Raw genomic sequence first — 20,488 nt, forward strand, 5'->3', positions numbered from 1 at the left:
TTCTATCATATAAATCAGATTAGACCAGAACATGCACACTGCTACAGATAAGAGCCTGCAACACAGGGAATCCAGGATAGATAAACCCCTCAGGGCCAACAAGGAGAGTAGAGATACCAGGAGGATTAGGGGAGGGTGGGCGGAGAAAGGATCAAACTAGAACCCCCTCCCAGGGGGACAATTAACAGGAAAGTGGGTGAGGCACGACGGAGGATGATGTAAGATATGGAAAAAACAATCTATAACTTATCAAGGGTTTTTGAGGAAGATGGGTGAGGGAGGGAGGGGAAGAAATGGAGAGCGGATATCAGGGTGTCAAATGGGAAGAGAATGCTTTGAAAAAATGATGATGTTGGAATTTATATGCAAATGTGCTTGATACACTGGAGGAATGTATGGATTGTGATAGAGATGTAAGAGCCTCCAATAAAAGTACTAAAAAAAATAAAAACAAAAAACACTGCCATTGAATCTACTCCGACTCACAGCAATCCGCTAGGGTGTGCTACAAGTGCCACCTGTGGCTTTCTGAGACTGGAACTCTTTACAGGAGTAGAAGGCCTCATCTTTCTCCTGCAGAACAGCTGGTGTTTTCGGACTACTGACCTTGGGGTCAGCCGTCCATCATTTAACCACTACGGCACCAGGGTTCCTATGTACAGTACCAACGTCATATGAAAATGTATAATGAATATGTATGAGTCAGATATTAACTTAGTCAAATGTTTGACTATTTACAGAAAGCGGAGTTCAAGTCAGGCTTTGCCATTCTGTGAGTTCTGGTACCAGACACATAAAATATTGGATCTTCCAGAGGTTTGGGGAGCTAGGGGCTTGCCCACAAGAGATCTGCGTTTCCATTGTTGTAGCAACGGGTGAGCTGAGTCTTGCTGGGCTCAAGTTGTTCACTTGTGTCCCCCTGCCTATTAAGTGGCAGAGCTGACCTCTGGACACCATTGTATCCTATGGAACTGCCGCTGAACCAAACCCACAGCTAAAGAGCTGATTCTGTGTGGTGCTGACCCGGTAGTACAGAGCAGATCTGCTCCGTAAGGGTTCTGAGACTCAAAACCTTTGCAAGAACACCCGGCCGCCTCTTTCTGCTGCATAGCACCTTGCGGTGTCATTCACTGTGCCACCAGGGGCCCTCCCCGCACCCTCCCCACCCTGACAAACAAAACCAGGAAGTCAGAGCTCCCTATGAATCCTGTTAGCCTCATTTTTCTGTATCATCCTCCGGTGGGGGGGGGGCTCCCCCACAGGCATGGAGTCCCAGCCCTGGCTAACCCCTGGGTGTGCTGGTTGCTCTTACAGTGAGTCAGACCAACAACTCCGACTGCATCTTCATCTGCGTGATGACGGGGAAGTCTGGTGAGACACCCGACGGTCCTTGCTGAACAAGCCCAGTGGGGGAGAACCAAGCCCAGCCCTCCAGTGAGGAGGTACCAGTCTCATGCTGTCCGTGTGGTCTCTGCAGGAAGGAATCTGTCCGACTTCTGGGATGGGGCAGAGAAGTTCCCGGTTGTCAATTACACGTTCACCAGCAGCTTCGTCGGCCTGCCAGGTGAGTGTGTAGCTTTGGCTCCCCCCACCCCCCGCCCCCACCCCCATACTTTCCAAACTCCTCCGGGAAAATCTCCAACTCAGGCTACCGCCTGGCCGATTGAAGAGGGAATCCTGTCCTGGTGTATTGTACTCAGCTGGGCTGCCTTAAAAACAAAGAGTCTGGGTGTGTAGTGGTTATGTGCTGGGCTGCTAACAGCAAGGACAGCAGTTCGAGACCACCACTGCTCCTCGGGAGAAAGATAAAGCTTTCTATTCTTGTAAAGAGTTACCGTCTTGGAAATTCCCAGGGGGCAGTTATGAGTCAGAACCATTTGGGCGGCAATGAGTTTTGTTTGGTTTGGTTTTGGTGCTGCGTTAGAAACAAGGAGACCTGGTAGCATCGGGGTCAGACATTGGGCTGTTAACTGCAAGATCAGCAGTTTAAAATGACCAGCTGCTCCTTGGGAGAAAGACAAGGCTTGCTACTCCTGTAAAGAGTTACAGTCTGGGAAACCCACAGGGCCAGTTCTCCCTTGGCCTACAGTCGCTATGAGTCGGAATTGACCAGATGGTGGTGAGTTTGGTTTTTTGGTTTTGTGCTACTATGTTAGTCCGGGTAGACCAGAGAAACAAATCCATAGACACTCATATGAGTATAAGAAAGCTTTAGATACAAGAGCAGTTGAATATTGAGAAAACATCCCAGCCCGGTCCAGATCAAGTCCATCAGTCCGATCTTAGCCCATAAAGTCCCCTTCAGACTCATGCAATGATGCCGAATGCCGGAAGATCACAGGCCAGTGGGTGGGTGGGAAGTCTTATGGATCGAGTGGCATTGTAAGCATCTCAGGGCTGGCAGGGGTCTCCACGTGGCTCTTCCAGCCCCAAAGATCTGACTCCATCAGCTTCTGTCCAAGTGTCTTCTTCACAGGGATATCTCGCAGGGAGTGAGCATGTGTCCTGCCTCCTTAGCGCCTCCAAACGAGGTCAAGCTGCTATCTGATTGACAGCCTAGACTCCACCCCTTCCCTCTGAGTCCTCAAACTGACACCAGACAATGTCATTACCAGAGTTACAAACAAGAGGGTTTCACCATTTGAGAGTAGTAAAATTTCTGGATCGCTTGCAAAAGTAAACCCCTCCCTTCCTTGATCCCGTGGGAACAAGCAATTGGAACCCCAACCTGGGTGGCACAGATGATGACCAATGGTTGGGTGTTCGAACCCACCCATCGGCACCTCAGAAGAAATAGATCTTCCAACCAGATTGAGGTTGCTATGTGGTGCCGATTCTGACCATAGCAACCCCATGCACAGCAGAACAAACCCCTGCCCGGTCCTGTGCCTTCTTCACCCTGGTCTCCGTGCCGGAGCCCGTTGTTGCAGCCACGGTGTCCGCCCATCTCCTCAAGGGCCTGCCTCTTGTTCACCACTCCTCCACTTTCCCCAGCAGCATGTCCTTCTCCAGGGACTGGTCCCTCCGGACAACATGTCCAAAGTACGTGAGATGAAGTTTCTCCGTCCTTGCCTCTAAGGAGCACGCTGGCCTTCCTTCTTCCAAGTCAGTGTGGTTTGTTCTTTGAGCAGTCCACGGTATTGCCGAGGTTCCTCTCCAGCCGTGCAAGTCAAATGCACTGGTTCTTCTGATTCAGTGTCCAACCTTCACATGCATAGGAGGCCACGGAGAACACCATCGCTGGAGTCAGGCTCATGTTAGTCCTCAGAGTACCAGCCTTGCTTTTAGAACCTCTAAAGCGGCGGTTTTCGACCTGTGGTCGTGACCCCTTTGGGGGTGGAACGACCCTTTCACAGGGGTCGCCTGATTTATAACAGTAGCAAAATTACAGTTATAAAGTAACAAAGAAAATAACTTTATGGTTGGGGGTCACCACCACATAGGAACTGTATGAAAGGGTAGCAGCATTAGGAAGGTTGAGAACCACTGTTCTGAATATTAGCGCCAGTAAAACCCAATGCAGCCGCTCCACTGGGTCACACGTGGGGTCTTTAAAGTCAGAAACCAGCAGCCCAAGGCAGAAGTCCACAGCAAAAAAACAACATCCAGAGCTGAGTCTCTACTGCCTCTTCCCAGCTTACCATAGTCCTCGCCACCCGCTTGCCTTGCGCTCTTATAAAATTTGTTTCTGGCACAACTTCCTGGCTCACGTGGATACAAGACCTTATAAACATGCTGTGGAAGCTGCCAGTCTACCGCACCAGCTTCTACCGAGCCCTCTGTCCCCAGCCCCTGCCCCACCTTGGCTGTTTTCTCTGCCACGCAGGTGGTACTTTATGACCGACTTCAAGTTCCAGCTCCAACACTTCACTGTCATTTCCAGCTGACTGGGTTCTGGAGACTGGCTGCTGTGCGGTGTCATCGCGTCAGTCCCAACTCAGTGACCTGATTGGACAACAGCAGAACAAACCCCGCCTCTCCTGCCTCCCCTGCCCAGGTCATTCCCATGTGCAGCCGTGTCCTTGAAAGGCTTCCGCTTTTTCATCAACTCTGTACTGTGCCGAATGGAGAACGTGTCCACTGTACAGGAGACCAAGTCTCACCCCCTCACGTTCTCAGGAGCACTCTGGTTGTCCTTCTCCGACAGGTGGATTTGTTCTCTGGCAGCCCGCGCTCTTGCGCTCTTTCGGTATTCCTCACCGGTACCAGAACCCAAAGGCATCAGGTTTCTCTCCTGTCCCCCCACCCATTGTCCAACAGCCTATGGCTTTCAGCCGAACCTGGTGAGGCTTCTGTGATTCTTTGCTGTTGCCATTACCTTCCTTCTTGGTGGCCTGGAGCTTACCCCTGGGCTGTGACCCACACTCTCAGCCGTTTGAGGTGACCGGGGAGAAAGGTGAGGGTTTCTACTCCTGGAAGAAGCACGGGACAGTTCTACCCCATCCCACGGGGTTGTTATGAGTTGGAATCTACTCGATGGCAGGGAGGTTTTTGGTTTTTCTGTTTTGTTTCTAAGTCTCTATCACCTTCTGAAATAGCCCGTGACCCACGCCCCCTTACCACATTCTTCGTTCTCAAAAGGTCCCTGCATTGCCTTAAGAACGATCATCTTCACATACAACACAGGTTACATCTGCTACACGGCTCAGAATATCACCATCGGCGGTAGAAGAGCCAGAGTCCTCCGCCTGCGTGTGCGGTCCCCTGTCTCCAGTCTAGCTCACCTCCGGCTCAGTTTGTCCACGAATCCCCACCTAAGACTACCCTCAAACTCCCACCCCTCTGGCGGGCCTTCCAACCGGCCACAGAATTCTCTGGTGGGACTCAGGTTCTATTTAAGAGATGACAACTTTGCTTTAAGTAATGAGGTGTTTTTTTTTCTCCCCAGCTTAATTTGTAATGAGGAGAAAAAGTGCTTTGGCAGTACTTGTTGCTATGTCTTTCCAGGATGGTGTGAATCTCTGCGTTCTGTACATTGCGGCCCACTGACCTTTGCAACCACTCAACCGTTCTTTGATTCCAAAGTGACAGGCCCGTTAAAGCTATTCTGGGCTGTCTCCCCAACTCTGCAGCTTCTGGAGGGATGGCCGTGACACCAAAGCCCCCAACCGTAAGCCACCTGAGACTGCCGAGTCCCAGCCCCCCACGCTGGGGCCTGGGCACCCGAGTGTCTGCTGTGAGGGTCCCTCCCTGGACGGAGACAGCCTTTTCTTCAGAGACCCAGGAGACCACGACCCAAGGTGGGTTTCCAGAGCTGCTTCTTGTGACCCGGCCCCCTGGTGTGATGGGTGGATTATGCCAACCTGGCCAATAGAAACATGTGGGATTAATCAAGTCACAGTTTGATCGGGGAGGGCAAAGAGATAAATGGCTCTTCAAAGCCCACCCACCTCTCTCCTACTTTCTGGTGATTGGGTCAGTGTGTTGCTGCTTTAGCTAGTTCTCTGCCTCAACCTGTGTGCTATATTACCTTTGGGCCAAGCCAACCCCTGGACTATGTAGCTAGAGCTTGAGGTCCCTTTGAGACCTGCTTTGCCATGCTGCTGGTGTGTACATCATTTGAGTCTGAGGTTGGTGTATCCTGTTACCTTGCATTGCTTGTGTTCAATATCCCATCCGGGCCTACTTCACTAAGCTCCTAAGCTACTGACTGTAAGCTCCTAAGCTACTGACTGTTGCTGACCCACCCTGCTGTTTGCTGCCTGCCTTGCCTGAGGGACGACACCACTGTCTGCTTTCTTGACCTTGGACCCGGTGGCCCACGTGAGTCGAAGGACTTCTAGTATATTAACTATTCTATGAAAGTGAGTTGAACTGATCCCTCCATACTGCTGTGTGGACTAATTAGCTGTTATATTTCTTCTCACTGTATAAACCTATCCACATATATATCATTGTAAGTATCCCGGTTTTGTTTCTCAAGAGAACCATGCCTGACACACCTGGGGAGGCTCCAGTCACACCCTCTGCTCCGGATACCTACAGTTGCTCAAACCTACCCCACAACTAGGTCGTTTTCAAGTCTTCTCACAGTTCAGAGCCTGGAAGGCCATAATCAGCTCTAGAAAGAATACCTTCCTAGTTCAGCCGCCCTTAGTTTCTGGACATAGCTGTATCTGTCTTGTTCATCTCACCTCCATGCCCTCCATTGGTCTCTTTGTATGTGCAGCTCTTGTCACAGGGGAAGTGATGAGGTTTGGGACCCACCCTGCTCAGGTGCTGTCTGATGAACATACCCCGCAGACCTTCTATTTCCAAATAGAATTGCCAGACTCATGGTGACCCTTTACAGAGTGTCTGAGGCTCTGAATCTTTACAAGAACAGAGAGCCTCATCTTTCTACCTGGGAGCTGGGACTAGGTGGCTTGGCACTGCCCCCCTTTTGGTTAGCAGTCCATCGCTTGCTTGATGGCACCATCCAACCCAATAAAAAACAACTCCCTGCCATTGAGTTGATTCTGACTCACAGTGACCCTCCAGGACAGAGTAGAACTACCCCTGTGGGTTTCTGACAGTGTGACTCTTTATAGGCATAGAATTTCTCCAGTGAAGCTGCTCGTGTTTTGAACAGATGACCCTGCAGTTCACAGTCCAGTGTGTAACCCACTATGCCACCAGGGTCGCTAACCAGGACTCCTTATATTTGGGGAGCGGAGGGTACAGTTCAGTACAGAATACGCTCCCAACATTGGATAAGAAAGCTTCTCGCCTTTGTCTCCCATCTGTCGTTTCTCCCTCCGGCTTCCTGCAGGCTTACAGAAACCACGGAAGCCCTCTCCTCATGCCCCCTCATTCTCATCATTCATTCTGGCATTTCCACTCTGCTTGCTGGAAACAAGAGACCTGCTCATGACAGTCTGGGTCCAGTAGGAACAAGCCAAGCAACAAGTGTCATGGACATGACATTCTTCTGCAATCCATCTTAAAATATATATTTTTGAAATTTCTCAAGACCCAACACACAATCTCACTGCCACTGAGTCAATGCTGACTCATAGCAACCAGATAGGACAGGGTAGAACTGTCCTGGTGGGATGCCGAGACTGTAACTATGGGAATAGAAAGCCTCATTTTTCTCCCTTGGAGCAGCTGGTGGGTTTGAACTCCTGATATTGTGGTTAGCAGCTCAACACGTAAAACTAGGATGTCACTGGTGCTCCATTTAAGACCCATAGGGTGTTGTAAAAGTAGTACAGAAAGGTCCCTATAACTGCCCCAGCTTCCCCGTTCAGTGACAATATCTTACATCACACGGTCCGTTGCAGAACAAGCTCCTATACCGCAGGAATGCCTTTGGCAGTATGGCTCCTGAAACCCACACACAGTGGGGAAGGCAGCATCCCGAGGCATGGTCAGCTTGATTGGCAGTCATTGGGAAGTTGCACCAAGACGATGTCACTCACGTGAGAGGTATCCTTGCTGGCATGGCGGCAAGGGGATGCCCCCTTCCTACCATCTTCATGCACAGGAGTGGTGGTGTTGCCATAAAGGTGCCCAAAGTCATGCCGACCTGATCTCTGGGTCAAACCCACCATTGGTGCCACAGAAGGAAGGCCTGCCAATCTGCTCCGGGAAAGATCACAGCCAAGAACGCCCTGCGGAGTGCACTTCCCCTCTGCAGCGCGTGAGGGCATCCTGCGCTGGAACTGACCAGAGGGCAACATGTTCGCGATGGTTGGTTTTCCAGATCTCTAGGTGATGGTTATGCAAACAAGATTCTGTTTGGCCCTCTGCCAGGTCAGGGTGAAGTTCAACTCTTCAGATGCCGAATGAACTCACACACACATTGTGTGGGCCTTGAGAAAGCGCCCAGGCGCGCATCTGACCTCCTTTGCTTGCACAAAAGAGGCTCTCTCACCGACACTTAGTGACGCTACAGGACAGGGTAGAAATGCCCTTGTGGGCTCCTGAGACTATAACTGTTTATAGGGAATAGGAATCTCATCTTTCTGCTGTGGAGCAGCCAGTAGTCTTGAACTGCTGACCTTGAGGTTAGCAGCCCAACGTGCAACCCACCGTGCATGCCACCAGGGCTCCAGATGCAAAGGAAAAGGAGAATCTAAATCTAACCCAGTCAGAAGCCAATCCCCACAAGGCAGAGGGCAGCCATGCCTCAGCTCTCCATCCATCTTTATCTTGACGGACTCCAACCATCCCTCCTGGGCACTCGGCTTCTCAGCTGCGTTCTGTCATTTGTTCCCCTGTCCACACAGAATTCACAGACTCTGCTGATGATGACAGGGTTTATTGGAGGAGGCCCCCACAGCTTACCAAATGGTAGGGACAGAGTTCAGTTGTCCCCGGGGCCTCTTCCAGTCACACCGACAGCAATGCCTCTCTGGTCCTCAGCCTCTCAGCCTCTGTCCCCATGAGCCAGGGAGCCCGTCTCGAGGTTTCACGGCTGCCCCCCTGCTCTGTCCTAAGGTCCCGGTGCCGTGGCCACAAGCACACTCAGGTGGCCCTTCTCTCTGGAGGGTGTGGGGTCCTGGGTTCTTGCTTCTGAGGTGGCTCATTCATCCCCAAGCAATGGCAAAGCTGACCACGCCTGCCGATGAGTGCTTTCCACCCGTGTCTGCACGGCCCTGTCCAGTCATTGCTGGGACTTACAAAGGCATGGACAGAAGCACTCTCATGAAGTAATATCACATTGCTGTGGCCCTTGGAAGGAGCACTGGCGGTGTAGTGGTTGCACTTTGGGCTGTGATCCGCATGGTCGGCAGTTCGAAACCACAGGCAGCTCCGAGGGAAAAACACTGGACTCTCCACTCCCATAAAGAGTTAAATCCTCAGAAACCCACGGGGTTGCTGTGAGTCAGCATTGACTCCACGGCAGCTATGTATAGATCCCTTGGATGTGATCTCCATGTCTTGGCCATCGTACATTTGAGTCGATGGGATCTAGCACGTCAGAGACATGGGACTGTTGCTTTGAATGTGCAGCCACCTGGAGGGTGGCCAGACCCCATGGGTGGGTTCCGTGTGACTCCTGCTCTCAACTCAAGTCATCCGAGGTCACCTGGAGGGCATGCCTGGGTGACAGCCACATCACCCAAGGAGGCTGAAGAGGGCATGGCTGCAGGGCCTTTTGCCAGGGCAGTGGCTCCAGCTGACCGTGTGTGTCAGGCCAGCCCGACCTCAGGTGAGAGGTCAGCAGCTTCCACAGGACCCCCACTGACAATTAAACCTAGCGTCTCCCCTGACAGACCTGGTAATTTTTGCAAGTAGAAGTACACTAGGTTATAAAGCACTGTGCATCCTTCTTCTCTGAGTCCCGCCTTTCTTCTCGTCTTCAATGAGCAACCGCCCCTCTTTTCAGGGGCCTCCCCCTCCTCCCTTCATGAAACCCCTCCCCTCCCCGTGGCTTCTCCTTTCCTCAGCTTACTGCCCGTTGGGCAGCACTCCCTCGGGATGGGTCAGCATCCTTGTCAGGGAGGAAGATGATGAAGGTTGTGCTCCAATATCAGGGGGCAGGGTCCGTGTGTGTCTGTCTGTCTGTCTGTCTGTGTACCTGTGTGTGTATATCTGTCTGTGTGTGTATCTGTGCATGTCTGTCTGTGTACCTGTGTGTGTATATCTGTCTGTCTGTGTGTGTGTGCCTGTGTGTGTATCTGTGTGCATGTGTGTGTACCTGTCTGTGTGTTTCTGTGTGTCACTGTGTGTGTATCTGTCTGTCTGTCTGTGTGTCTCTGGGTGTCACTGTGTCTGTCTTTGTCTGTGTGTCTGTGGACCTGTGTGTAATGTCTATCTGTGTGTGTGCCTGTCTGTGTGTTTCTTCATCTACACTGTGGGCGCTTCCAGTGTGGCTTCTGTTTCTTACTCGGTTTGGAAGCCTCGGCGTGCGCTTTCTGGCACCGAGCGCTGTGTCCTCTGTGACCAGGACTGAACCGGTGGTCCAGCTCTTCTTCTTCCATGAGACGCGCCGTGAAGAGACTCAGACTTACCTCCCTCTATCTCCCCACAGGAATACACACCCCTGGGACCCAGACTCCAAGTCCCACCAAGGCCCCGGCCCCCAGATATCCACCGACAGGTGAGAATGTGGCTGGTCCGGAAGCCCGAATCCCACCAGGGGAAGCTGCAGCTTAGGGTGAATAGTGGGACGGGGTGCCAGTGCGCAGTCCAAACTTGGGGTTCCCTGCTCATTGTTCCCACATGAACTGATGTGCATATCATGCTGAATGGCCCTGCGAGTAGGTAGTCTGGGCCAATGGTTAGCACCATCAACTGTTAACAGAAAGCTCAAAGGTTTCCGTCTATCCAGAGATACCTCAGAAAGGCCTGGCAATCTTCATTCAAATAAATAAGCAAGCCCATCCATGAAAGCCCTGCATGACGGTTGTACTCCAACATGCATGACTGAGGTCACCACAAGTCAGAATCGACAGGATGACCCACAGCTGGCAGCTTCCTTGGCTGCAATGTCCCTACCCATGACGTCGCCTCACAGGCTGGAGGAACCTCCTGTCTTGAGTTGTTACGGTTCTGGGGCTGGGGCTATCGCCGGGGCCAGTGCACATGGGCTCTGAAAAGGCCTCTCTTGTACCTTGCAGGTGACCTCCCTGCCATGTGGCCGTATATCCCTGGGGACGAGCCGGGCCTGGTCCCAGGGCTCCAGCAGGTCTCGAGTGAGTGCTCAGCTGTCTTCCTCGCGTCTATTTTGAATGAGGTCGTGCAGAGCGGCAGAGGGGCCGTTGGGTTAATTTTGCTTCCCGACTGCCGGGTGGGTGCACAGCTGCCCTCCGGCGTGTAGTGGGGCAGTGGCCCCGGGCACAGGACTGAATCCAGGATTTCATTTTCTCAGCTCTAAAGGAGGATGAGGGCAATCCTTTTGAGCATGGAGATGTCCTTTCTTTCCTCCGACTCCGCGGGTTTTGTCAGAACCAAGACCCTGTGCGTGAAGGTGGGTGGTAACTGTAGAGGGGTGCCTAGCTCAGGGCCATGGGCACTTCCGGAGGGAGGGTGACTAAGTGATGAGAGGCGGGGGCTGCTGGAGGGAACCCTGGCTGTCAGCAGAGAGAGGGGTGGGTGAGGCTCACTCTGAATATCTGCATCCCCCCACCCCAACACACATACACACCCAAGTGGGAGTTGGTTTTGTTCCTTTTTAAAGACCAGTGCCTTCCTCACAAGAAGCCCTGGTGGTGTCACTGTGAAATGTTGAGCGGCTAACTGCAAGGTGGACAGTTCAAAACCACCAGCTGCTCTCTTCTCCTGTAAAGTCTCAGAAACCCACCGGGCAGTTCCACGCTGTCCCACAGGGCCCGCTGTGAACTCGGTGGATGGCAGAGAGTGGGAGTTTTAGAGCCTGGGCTTGGGACAGACCCAGGGTCTCCGGGCTGTGCCTCCCCGGCTCCCAGCCGCCACATTTCTCCATTTCCACAGAGAGAAACTGACATGGAGGGTGGCCTCCAAAGCCGCCTGGGTCCTCCCGCTGCTGGGTGGATTTCTATACCGTGTCCCAGGTGCCCCCTGAGCACTCTGGCAGATGTCAACAGGGTGTCATTAAAGTGCGGTGCCGACACAATCTCCTTTTTCATATCACCTACGATTGGCCTCAGACCCGCCCTCAGCCTGCAGTCAATGGTGAATGGGGCTTTCAGACACAAAGACTGGATTGTGCTACCTAAGCAAATGATAGCCCCTCGCTTCCCAGCCCCCACCAAGAGTTCTAAAGAAACACATTGGTGCTACGGGGGTGGGGGTGGGGTGGGGGGGTCAGCCTGAGCATGAGAAGACAAGGTGACTATAGATCTATTCATCTATATCAGGTTATCTATCTCCTATCTGCTCTGTCCACCCATCCATCCACTCACCTATCCATCTAGGTATCATTCTACCTAGACTTAGAAATATAATTGTGAAAGAAATTTCTCTGGCCCCTTCCAGTAAATGCCTCTGCTCATTCACCGAAACCATGCCCCCGACTTTGGCATTCCCTCATCGACATTTACCTTTTCAAGGAACAATTGCTGAGCTCCTACTATGTGCTAGACACCGGGCTAGGCCTGTTGGGACTTGCTCTCTGTAATAGTATACAGGGTAGGTTATGGCATCTAGCAGCCTAGTCAATACAAGCCAACTAAAGAGAGCCAAGGAGGCACTGCATTGGGTGACTCTGCTGCAGAGGGCCTCTTTGAAGTGTTGAGAAGCAAGGATGCTACTTTAAGGACTACGATGAGCCGTGGTATTTTCAGTCACCTCCTATGCACCTTGGACACGGAGTGAGGAAGGCTGGAGAAGAACCAGCGCATTTGAATGGTGGTGCCCGTAAACAATATGGGACCGCCATCAGGACTAACGGATCTCTCTTGGAAGAAAGACACCCTGAATGCTCCTTCGAAGCAAGATGGAGAGACTTCATCTCACATACCTTGGACACATTGTCCCGAGCGACCAGTCCCTGTAAAATAGCATCCTGCTTGGAAAAGTAGAGGAGCTGTGAAAGAGGAAGACCCTTGACAACATGCAGAGACGTGATGGCTGCACCCATGGGCTCAAGCAGAAGAACGATTGTGGGAATGGGGCAGGACCCAGCGGTGTGTCCTTCTGTTGTGCACGGGGCCAGAGCCGACTCAACAGCACCTGACAACAGCAAAGGTGCACGGAGGGGCCCTGGTGGAGCAGCAAGTTACAGGCCGGGCTGTACCTGCAGGGTCAGCAGTTCGAACCCACCAACTGTCCCAACCCTGGAAGACTCTCAGATCCTGAGTTACAGCCTCAGAAACCCAAGGGGGCAGTTCGCCTCTGCCTTATGTGGGTGCTATAGGTCAAAATTGACTTGTTGGCAGTGAGTGAGTGAGTGAGTAAAGCAATCACACTTAAACACTCACTCACTCGCTCACTCAAGGTCATCACGTCCTTGTCCACTCATAGCAACCCCATAGGCAGGGTAGCATTGCCCCTGTGGGTTTCTGAGACTGTCACTCTTTATGGGAGCCTCATCTTTCCCCTGAGGAGTGGCTGGTGGTTTCAAACTGCTGATCTTGTGGTTAGCAGCCCAGTGCATAACCACTACCACCGGGGTTCCCCCAGGGATGGTACACACCCTCAGGAAGCTGCTACTTCCCAAGCTGTCTGCTAGACAGCACCACTGCTGCAGCATGCATCTACTCCTCCTCTGTGCTTGTCTCCAAGGCTGAGATTGGGTTTCTTGACATACTAAGTAATTCTTTGGTGGAATAGCATTATTAATGCATGAATATAATAATCTTCAAATCACTCCAAAGTCAGTTCTGTGGGCGGTAAGCACTTTTCTCTCTAACTCATTGTTCTTCTTAGTGTCTCATGGAAGTGCCTGGTCTATAGCAGATACTCAACAGATTTTACAAATCAACCAATCAATCAATATTGTTGGCAGCTACCATGCATTGTTTATCCAGGTATTATTGGATATGTAGAAGATTTGATATCACTTAATCCCCCCAGTGACCAGAGTGGTAAGAATAAAACACTGAAGCCAAACTCACTGCATTGAGCCTATCTGACTCGGTGCGCTGCTCACTACAGGACAGGGTGCACCTGCCCCCGTGGGTTTCCGAGACTGTGATTCTACACAGGCATAGACAACCTCGTCTCTCTCCCTCAGAGTGGCTGGTGGTTTTGAACTGCTGAGCTTGCTGTTACTAGCCCAATGAGTAACAACTAAGCCACCAGGGCTCCTTTAGGATGTCCCAAGTAGAGAGCATTTTAAAAGAAGCTCTACTACCCCTTCTTTTGTCCATTGCAGCCTTCTTCTAAACACAGGGACCCAAATCACGAGAAAGACCTGGCTTATTGAAACACACTCAATCAGCACTCCCCAACCTGCAGATGTGGAGAGCCTAGTTCCTGCCAGCCTCCTCTTTTGACGTGTCTCTCCTCCTTGCACCCCCGCATTCATACGCACACACACATATGTGTTCATAGACATATACCCCACATGCACACACGTTTATCAACACAGGCATGCACATACATGAATGTGAACATAAATGTATATGCATGTCCCCCCCCACATATACATGCACCCACTATCACCCATGCACATACACATACACGGCACCATCTGTACCATCCATTGATTCTCTGTCTCCATCAGCAAGCCTTCCCCTAACATGATGCTGAGCCACGTGCATGTTGCCCCTCTCACCTGATGCACTCTGACTGATGCATTCCCGCTCAATATTTTAGAGCGTCCTGATCTCTCTTCCCAGGGGAGAGTGTCTCTGACTGCCTCCAGGGCCTCAGGCTCCCCTCTTCCCGCTCACTCCTTCTCAGAACCCCACAGCAAAGGCCCCTCACAGTGGCGAACCATGAATAGGTTTCCCCGCCTGACTCAGAGCTATGTGGCAGTAGGGTAAGCCTGCATCCACCCTGCATGCTTCCCACGACGAGAAGATGCTAGGTTCTTGCTGATTTACCTCATTGGGTCTGGGATTGCATCTTCTAGGGTGTCCTCAGCCGCCCCTCCAGGAAGGCGCCTTGACCGCTCCGCCTCACCCCCTGACCATGCAGAAGATCAACCCCTGCCTGATGGAGCTGTGTCAATTTTTCCAGCAGTGCCTGTGCGTGAGCCAGAGGAGGACTCCCAGTACAGAGGCCATGAGGTAGCCCAGTCCCTCACTGGTTGGTACACCCACTGGTGACAGGCAGCCAGGACCATGTCGGGACCTTTGTGAAGTTCAGTGAGGTTGTGGGACAGATGGTGGGCCACTGTCTTTAGCCAGCATCCCTATCTGAGACAAGTCTTCACTTGGGTTACCACATTTTTTCCCAAACTTTTTATTATGCATTTTATTATACACTATTATTTTTATTATGCATTGGAATCAGTTGTCCATTCCACGATTTGTACACTTTTTGTGTCGTGTCACTGATTGTGATCTTTGCAATGTCACATCGCTTATCCCCCTAATATGAAACTAATGTTTCAGATTAGTCTATCTGCCCTCCTTTCCTACCTCCCGAGATTCACCCCTTGACAAAGGCTGCCCTTTGGATGAGGAATGGTGGGTTGTTCAAAGGAATGTGTACCCCCCTGTGGTTATTGTTCACCTTATAAGCCTGTCTATTGTCTGACTGAAGATTGAGCCATGAGGGGTGAGCTCCAATCCAGGCCTGAAGGGTGGTGAAGGGCACAGTCTCAGGGGCTCCATCAGTCTCTGTCTGTCCAGTAAGCCTGGTCTTTTTTATGACTTTTAGTTTTGTTCTAGATTTCTCTCCCCTTCTGACCGGGATCTCACACGATCCCTTTCACGTGGTTGTTACGGGTAGCTGTATTAGTCTGGGTACTTTAGAGAAAAAAATCCACAGCAACTTATGTATAAGAGAGTTTTATGTAATGAAAGTGGGCATCACGAAGACATCCCAACTCAATGCTGCCCGAGCCCACAAGTCCAACATTAACCCATTAACCCAACACCAGTCCACAAAGTCCTCCACCTCACAAAACAGAGGCAATGATGCCAACTGCAGGAGGAAAGCTGAGTCAGTGAACGAATAAGCATCTCAGCACTGGCAGGGGTCTCCACACGGATGCTCCAGCATCCAGGGCTGCATCAGGATAGGTCCATGTGGCTTCTCCTAGGGGATGTCTTGTAGGAAGTCAATCTTGCAAGCTGAAGCAGGGAACTGCTAAGGCAGCTGCACCCTAGTGCGACCATCACAAAGCAGGAGATCCGAGAGCTAGAAAGGCGAGGCTCACCACCCATTTATCCCTCCTCCTTCAATTAGCCCCACATGTGATTATTGGCCAGATTGGCACAATTAACTAACTCAGTAGCCAAGAACCATGTCGTTCTCCTCGTGTTAGGGTCTTGGCATGGAAGCCAAGTTTCCCATGGCTCATTATTCCATTGGGCTAGTGGTTCCATGAGTCTTCCACGGTTTTCACTCTTCCTTGCTCCAGGCAGGGAAAGACCCGTGCTTGCACATTGCGTGGCCGGCTTCATACCTGGGTAACCGCCTGCAAATCGGTTCTCCTCCTTGACTTCCCATAAGCCACCAGTCTTCCCCTCCACACTTTCCATTCCTATCTTCGGTGGGAAGAGCGAAGCAGACGGAACCCTTGAAGTCGGGCTCTCCATTCTTTCCAGGGGAGCGCTTCTTGGTCTGGGTAGTCCTATGTGGGTTGGAATGACTCTCTACCTCGTCTTGGCACATAACTGGATGCGCCAAGGCCTACAGAGCACCATGGATTAGAGACCTACAGGCTTACTCTGTCCCTCATCAGCCCCAATCTTCCCCCAGACCAGTGTGCTCAACGGAGACGAAGCAGCTCTATACTGGAGGGTTCCGGGAAGTGTCCCCTAGCAGGGCAGAATGGGAGGGTCATACTATTTGGAGTTGTGGCTTTTTACCCCAGACAGATTCAAGATTTGGCAAAACAATGCCTTACTGACGAAGCCTTGAAAGGGCGTTCGCTAGCAATAGGATTCCACTCCGGAAATTCTCTTTCTCCTCAACTGCTATCCCTTGCATGTTCATCTCCTGTTTGGGTTCTCAGTGCCATCCTTGGGCCACACCATCCCTCCTTGCAGGGTGACAGAACTCTGTCCCTTTCCCTCCTGGTGTCTTATAAACTGTTGCCTCAGGACCCAGACAGATAACAAGGGCTACTTGTCTGCCTGCTCCTGCTGACTCCCCCAAAGTGGGTAGCAGTTCAGGGACAGTGGAATGCTTCTACTCAATTTCTGGCCCATGCGGTCCATGGCATTGCAGCTGACCCCTGCCCTGAAGACAATACAACACACACCTCATTAACAGATTTTCTAAGACCAGCTGCAGGAGAAATGCCCCTCTAGTCTCATAGGCAATGGGAGCCGCTGGATGGCATGGTAGATTACATGTTGGAGTAACCCAAAAGGGGAAATTTCAAACCCACTCAAAGACTGGGGAATAAGTGTTGGTGACCGGCTGTCCCAAGGCCACAGTCTTGCAAACGCTACGGAGCCATGGTCCTCTGCACACTCAGAGTCACCATGAGTGGGAATTGACTCAAGAGCAACTAACACCAATAAAAGCAATCTATGAAAGTCCATCTTCTTACGTACACGTCTTTAATCCCACTCATCACCCCTTAATAACTGTGGACAATTGGGATTCCTCTGCCTTACCCTACTAGCTGCGGGTATCTGGGCCAGAGGACTTGGATAGGTGGGATCATGTCCAACCAGTTTGTCTCCTGGTCAGAGAGGGAGGGAGGTTCAGTTACTGCGAGATCCAGATACTCTTCCCTCCTTCCTCCTCTTGTCACTCCCTCTGAAGATCGAACCAGCTTCCCAAGGAAGGTCCCTGGCTGTGGGGAGTGGCCACGTGTTACTCTCCATGTTGCTCTCACAGCCACAGCAGGACACTGGCTGCTTCTAACCCGATTGATACCTGTAGGTACTGCCTGGAACACTATTCCTGGTTTCTGAAGAACGCAACCTATGTCTGCCCGAGGGTGAAAAGGGTGGCCCACTCCCGCAGTAAGTACACGACTTGTGCATCTTGAACAGGAATGCGCTAGACCAGGGCTCAGCCAACTGAGGCTCTCAAGCCCTGGGTGATTCCTCCAGGACGCACACACGGCTCTTCCATAAAATTGCAAATGAAAACAAAACTGCCGTCACCGCATTGATGAAAGTCTTAAAGGATGTGTTACTGGTCCTGATGGCTTCATTTGTTTGTAAAAATAGGTTTAGGGTCCTCAAAGTAATTTTTAAATTGTTGTGAGGCCCAGATTGGCTATTCCGTCTCAAAACTGTGCTGATCCCTGTGCTAGCCAAAAGGGTCCTATACTTCTGGGTGATCTCCTGCTGTAATAGAGGGCGGGCGGGCATGATGCCAGTTGTCTCATCATCAGTAGTTCTGGAGAAGAGGGTCTAGGCTGTGGCTCACTCCCCAGCACCTAACAGCGTGCTGTTGGCTATAAAGTCAAGGAGGGAAATGCAGGCGTCGGCCAGACCGTGCACAGTCGCTTCCTGAGCATCTCGGCATCTCCGTGTGAGCTCAGTAAGATGCACAAAGCAGAGCAAGACCCGAGAAAGATAAAGCCCCACACAAGCACTCCAATTCCCCCACCACACACAACGGCGGCCAGTAGTTCAAGAACAGGACAAAACAAAGAGGGCATGTCAAAAGTAGGGGAAATGGCCACTCTTTGTCCTATTGACTTCCACACCCCACTCCCTCCCTGCCTCCCCCTGACCCAGGAGAGGGGCCAGGCATCTGCTTTGTATTTTTTCTTCCATTTCTGCACCCCAAAACAACCACAATAGGCTATCTGGCCACCAGACCAATGGCCCAGACTCTCCAACATCAAGGAAGCTGGGCTTCTAAACTCGTTTTCTCAAAACTGGATTCCACTTCATGAAACATTATTTCTTCACATAACCCAAATAGGACTTGGAGTTCACATGGCCCCAGTCTTGACCAGGTTTTATATTAAAGCAGCGACCAGTTGAGCCACCCAATCTTTCCTTGTGGCTCTCAGAGAATGTCTGGTGGGATCGGAGGGGATCTGACGGGATCCGATGGGCTCCCTGGTGACATTCTGTAGAAGCTCTTCCTAGTCCTTTGCCCTCCCATCCCACGGCGGCCATCTCAAACCTTTCTCTGTTGCGTTTTCCAACACACCGCTCGGTCCTCTCCTCAAGCCAAAGCTCTTCTCTGTGCATCTCTGGCTTTTCCTTGTATCTCGACCCCCCTTCCCTCACAAACCAGGCCTCCTGCTTCTTGTGCGCATCTATCAGCCCACTTCCCGGGCCTTCCCTTTCCACGCCTCCTTCCAGCACAAGGTCAAGTATAAGGAGTATGAGGTCTGAAGTCAGAAGGGAACCCAAAAGAGAGAGAGAAGCCCTCTCGCTGGTGTGGAGGAGAAACTAAACGCTCCTGAAAACACAACTGAGCAGCTCTCCGTTCATCCTTCCATCCTTTCATCACTCCACCAACTCTTCTTTGCACATCCCCAGACGATGCTCCTAGGGGGTATGCAAGTTTCAATGGCTGCTGTCAGGTGTCCTTGGGCTGGTGACGTCACGAAGCTGCCTGAGGTACAACAGGCCCAAACCCTGTCTGTCCTCCTGGGTGCTGTCCCTGGAGGCTATTGCTACAGACCTGTGTGACCCCATTCCACAGAGGATTGTCCTCTTTTTCACGGACCCCCTACTTTACCAAGTTTGATGGCCTTCCCCAGGGCTGGTGGGGGTCAGTCAGACGCAGGTAGGTACTATTGCTATGTACCATGGACTCAGTTACAACACAACAGAAGGGAACACTGCCCAGCCCTGCCCCGTCTTCACTATGGTTCCCTGTGCTTGAGCCCATGGTTGCAGCCACTGTGTCCATCCATCTCCCTGAGGGCTCCCTCTTTTCCTCTGCCCTCCACTTTACCAAACATAAAGTCCTTCTCCAGGGACTGGCCTCTCCCATTCACATGTCCAGAGTCTGGAAGAGGAAGCCTCGCCATCCTTGCCTCTAAGAAGCACTCTGACCGCACTCTTCCAAGCTGGGTACTTGAAGGGTGGGGGAAAGGCCCTGAGCAGAGACTGTAGAAATGAGGGTCTGTGCTTGATGTGACTTTACTGTTAACCAGGAGTCTCATAACAGTCCGTCACACTCTCTAACCTTGACTCTGAGCGCCTCGCAAACAAGACCCTGCCCCATGCTTGTCCCCTGGAAGAGCCTGGGCCATTCCTGAGCTTGGCAGGTGTTCGCTGATGCCTCTGAGCCTGCGTCTCTGGTGATGTTGCTGTCTCAATCTCCTTCATCCTCAGCATTAAAGCAAAGGTGCCTTGCGAACATCTGCAAGTCCGTGTGAGGTCGAGAGAAACCCAGCCGCACAGCAGCAGGTCAAGCAGCCTCCTCGCTCCCGGGCCGTGACCGCGGATTCACCCAAAGCGACCCTTTCCCAAAGTAGCCTCTCTTTCTCTCTCCACGGGGCTGATGGTAGAAATGAGAGCAAAACCAGCTCATGGGCAAAAACTTAGGCTCGCCATGCTGTGGGGTCTACAGGGTCTTCCAAGCCGCCTTGGGAGAAGACAAAGAGCTCCTTCCTCCGGGGATAGTGGAGGGAGCCTTTCTGGTCGAGGTGGGGCCTGGATTGTTCTGTGTCCCCCTATAGTGAGACATCCCCACGACCACCCTCAGCTTCACTGGTTTTGTAGCGGGACCCACAGTCCTCAGAACAGCGGCTATAGTCACCGCTGCAGTGCATTCCAGCAATGGAGAGAGGTTAAAACTAGCAACCGCAGAAGGCACCCAGGCCAGAGTCCAGGAGAGAACAGGTATGAACAAGCTGCCAGCTCCCAGGTAGTTGCATAAACATCGCTTAACTCTGTCTGCAATAACGTAGGGAATGATACCTGGAGTGCTGTCAACTCAGGAAGTTCACCTGATCCCCGAAGTTTCTTATTAGGGGTTGACTTTCAGTCTCAGCCTCTCCAGAAACCCAACTGTGTGCCCACCCACCAATCCCCCCAAAACAAACTCACTGCTATGGAGTCGATGTGACTCACAGAGACCCTAC

General features: G+C 51.8%; 1 protein-coding gene across 1 annotated transcript in view; it reads left to right on the top strand.

Moving 5' to 3' along the window:
- Nucleotides 1-19,780, top strand: part of HHLA1 (HERV-H LTR-associating 1) — a 30,469-nt gene extending 10,689 nt beyond the window's left edge. Inside the window, exons 6-14 of the mRNA XM_004697645.1 lie at nt 1,315-1,371; nt 1,478-1,564; nt 4,582-4,665; nt 5,073-5,240; nt 9,962-10,030; nt 10,551-10,625; nt 14,429-14,585; nt 17,365-17,447; nt 19,737-19,780. Of these exons, the coding sequence (XP_004697702.1) occupies nt 1,315-1,371; nt 1,478-1,564; nt 4,582-4,665; nt 5,073-5,240; nt 9,962-10,030; nt 10,551-10,625; nt 14,429-14,585; nt 17,365-17,447; nt 19,737-19,780 (824 nt within the window). The remainder of the gene's footprint in view (nt 1-1,314; nt 1,372-1,477; nt 1,565-4,581; nt 4,666-5,072; nt 5,241-9,961; nt 10,031-10,550; nt 10,626-14,428; nt 14,586-17,364; nt 17,448-19,736) is intronic.
- Nucleotides 19,781-20,488: the final 708 nt, after the last annotated feature.

This window comes from Echinops telfairi, unplaced genomic scaffold (genome assembly GCF_000313985.2).
Source record: "Echinops telfairi isolate 266 unplaced genomic scaffold, ASM31398v2 ScPeMD7_1;HRSCAF=3_0, whole genome shotgun sequence".
Taxonomy (NCBI): domain Eukaryota; kingdom Metazoa; phylum Chordata; class Mammalia; order Afrosoricida; family Tenrecidae; genus Echinops; species Echinops telfairi.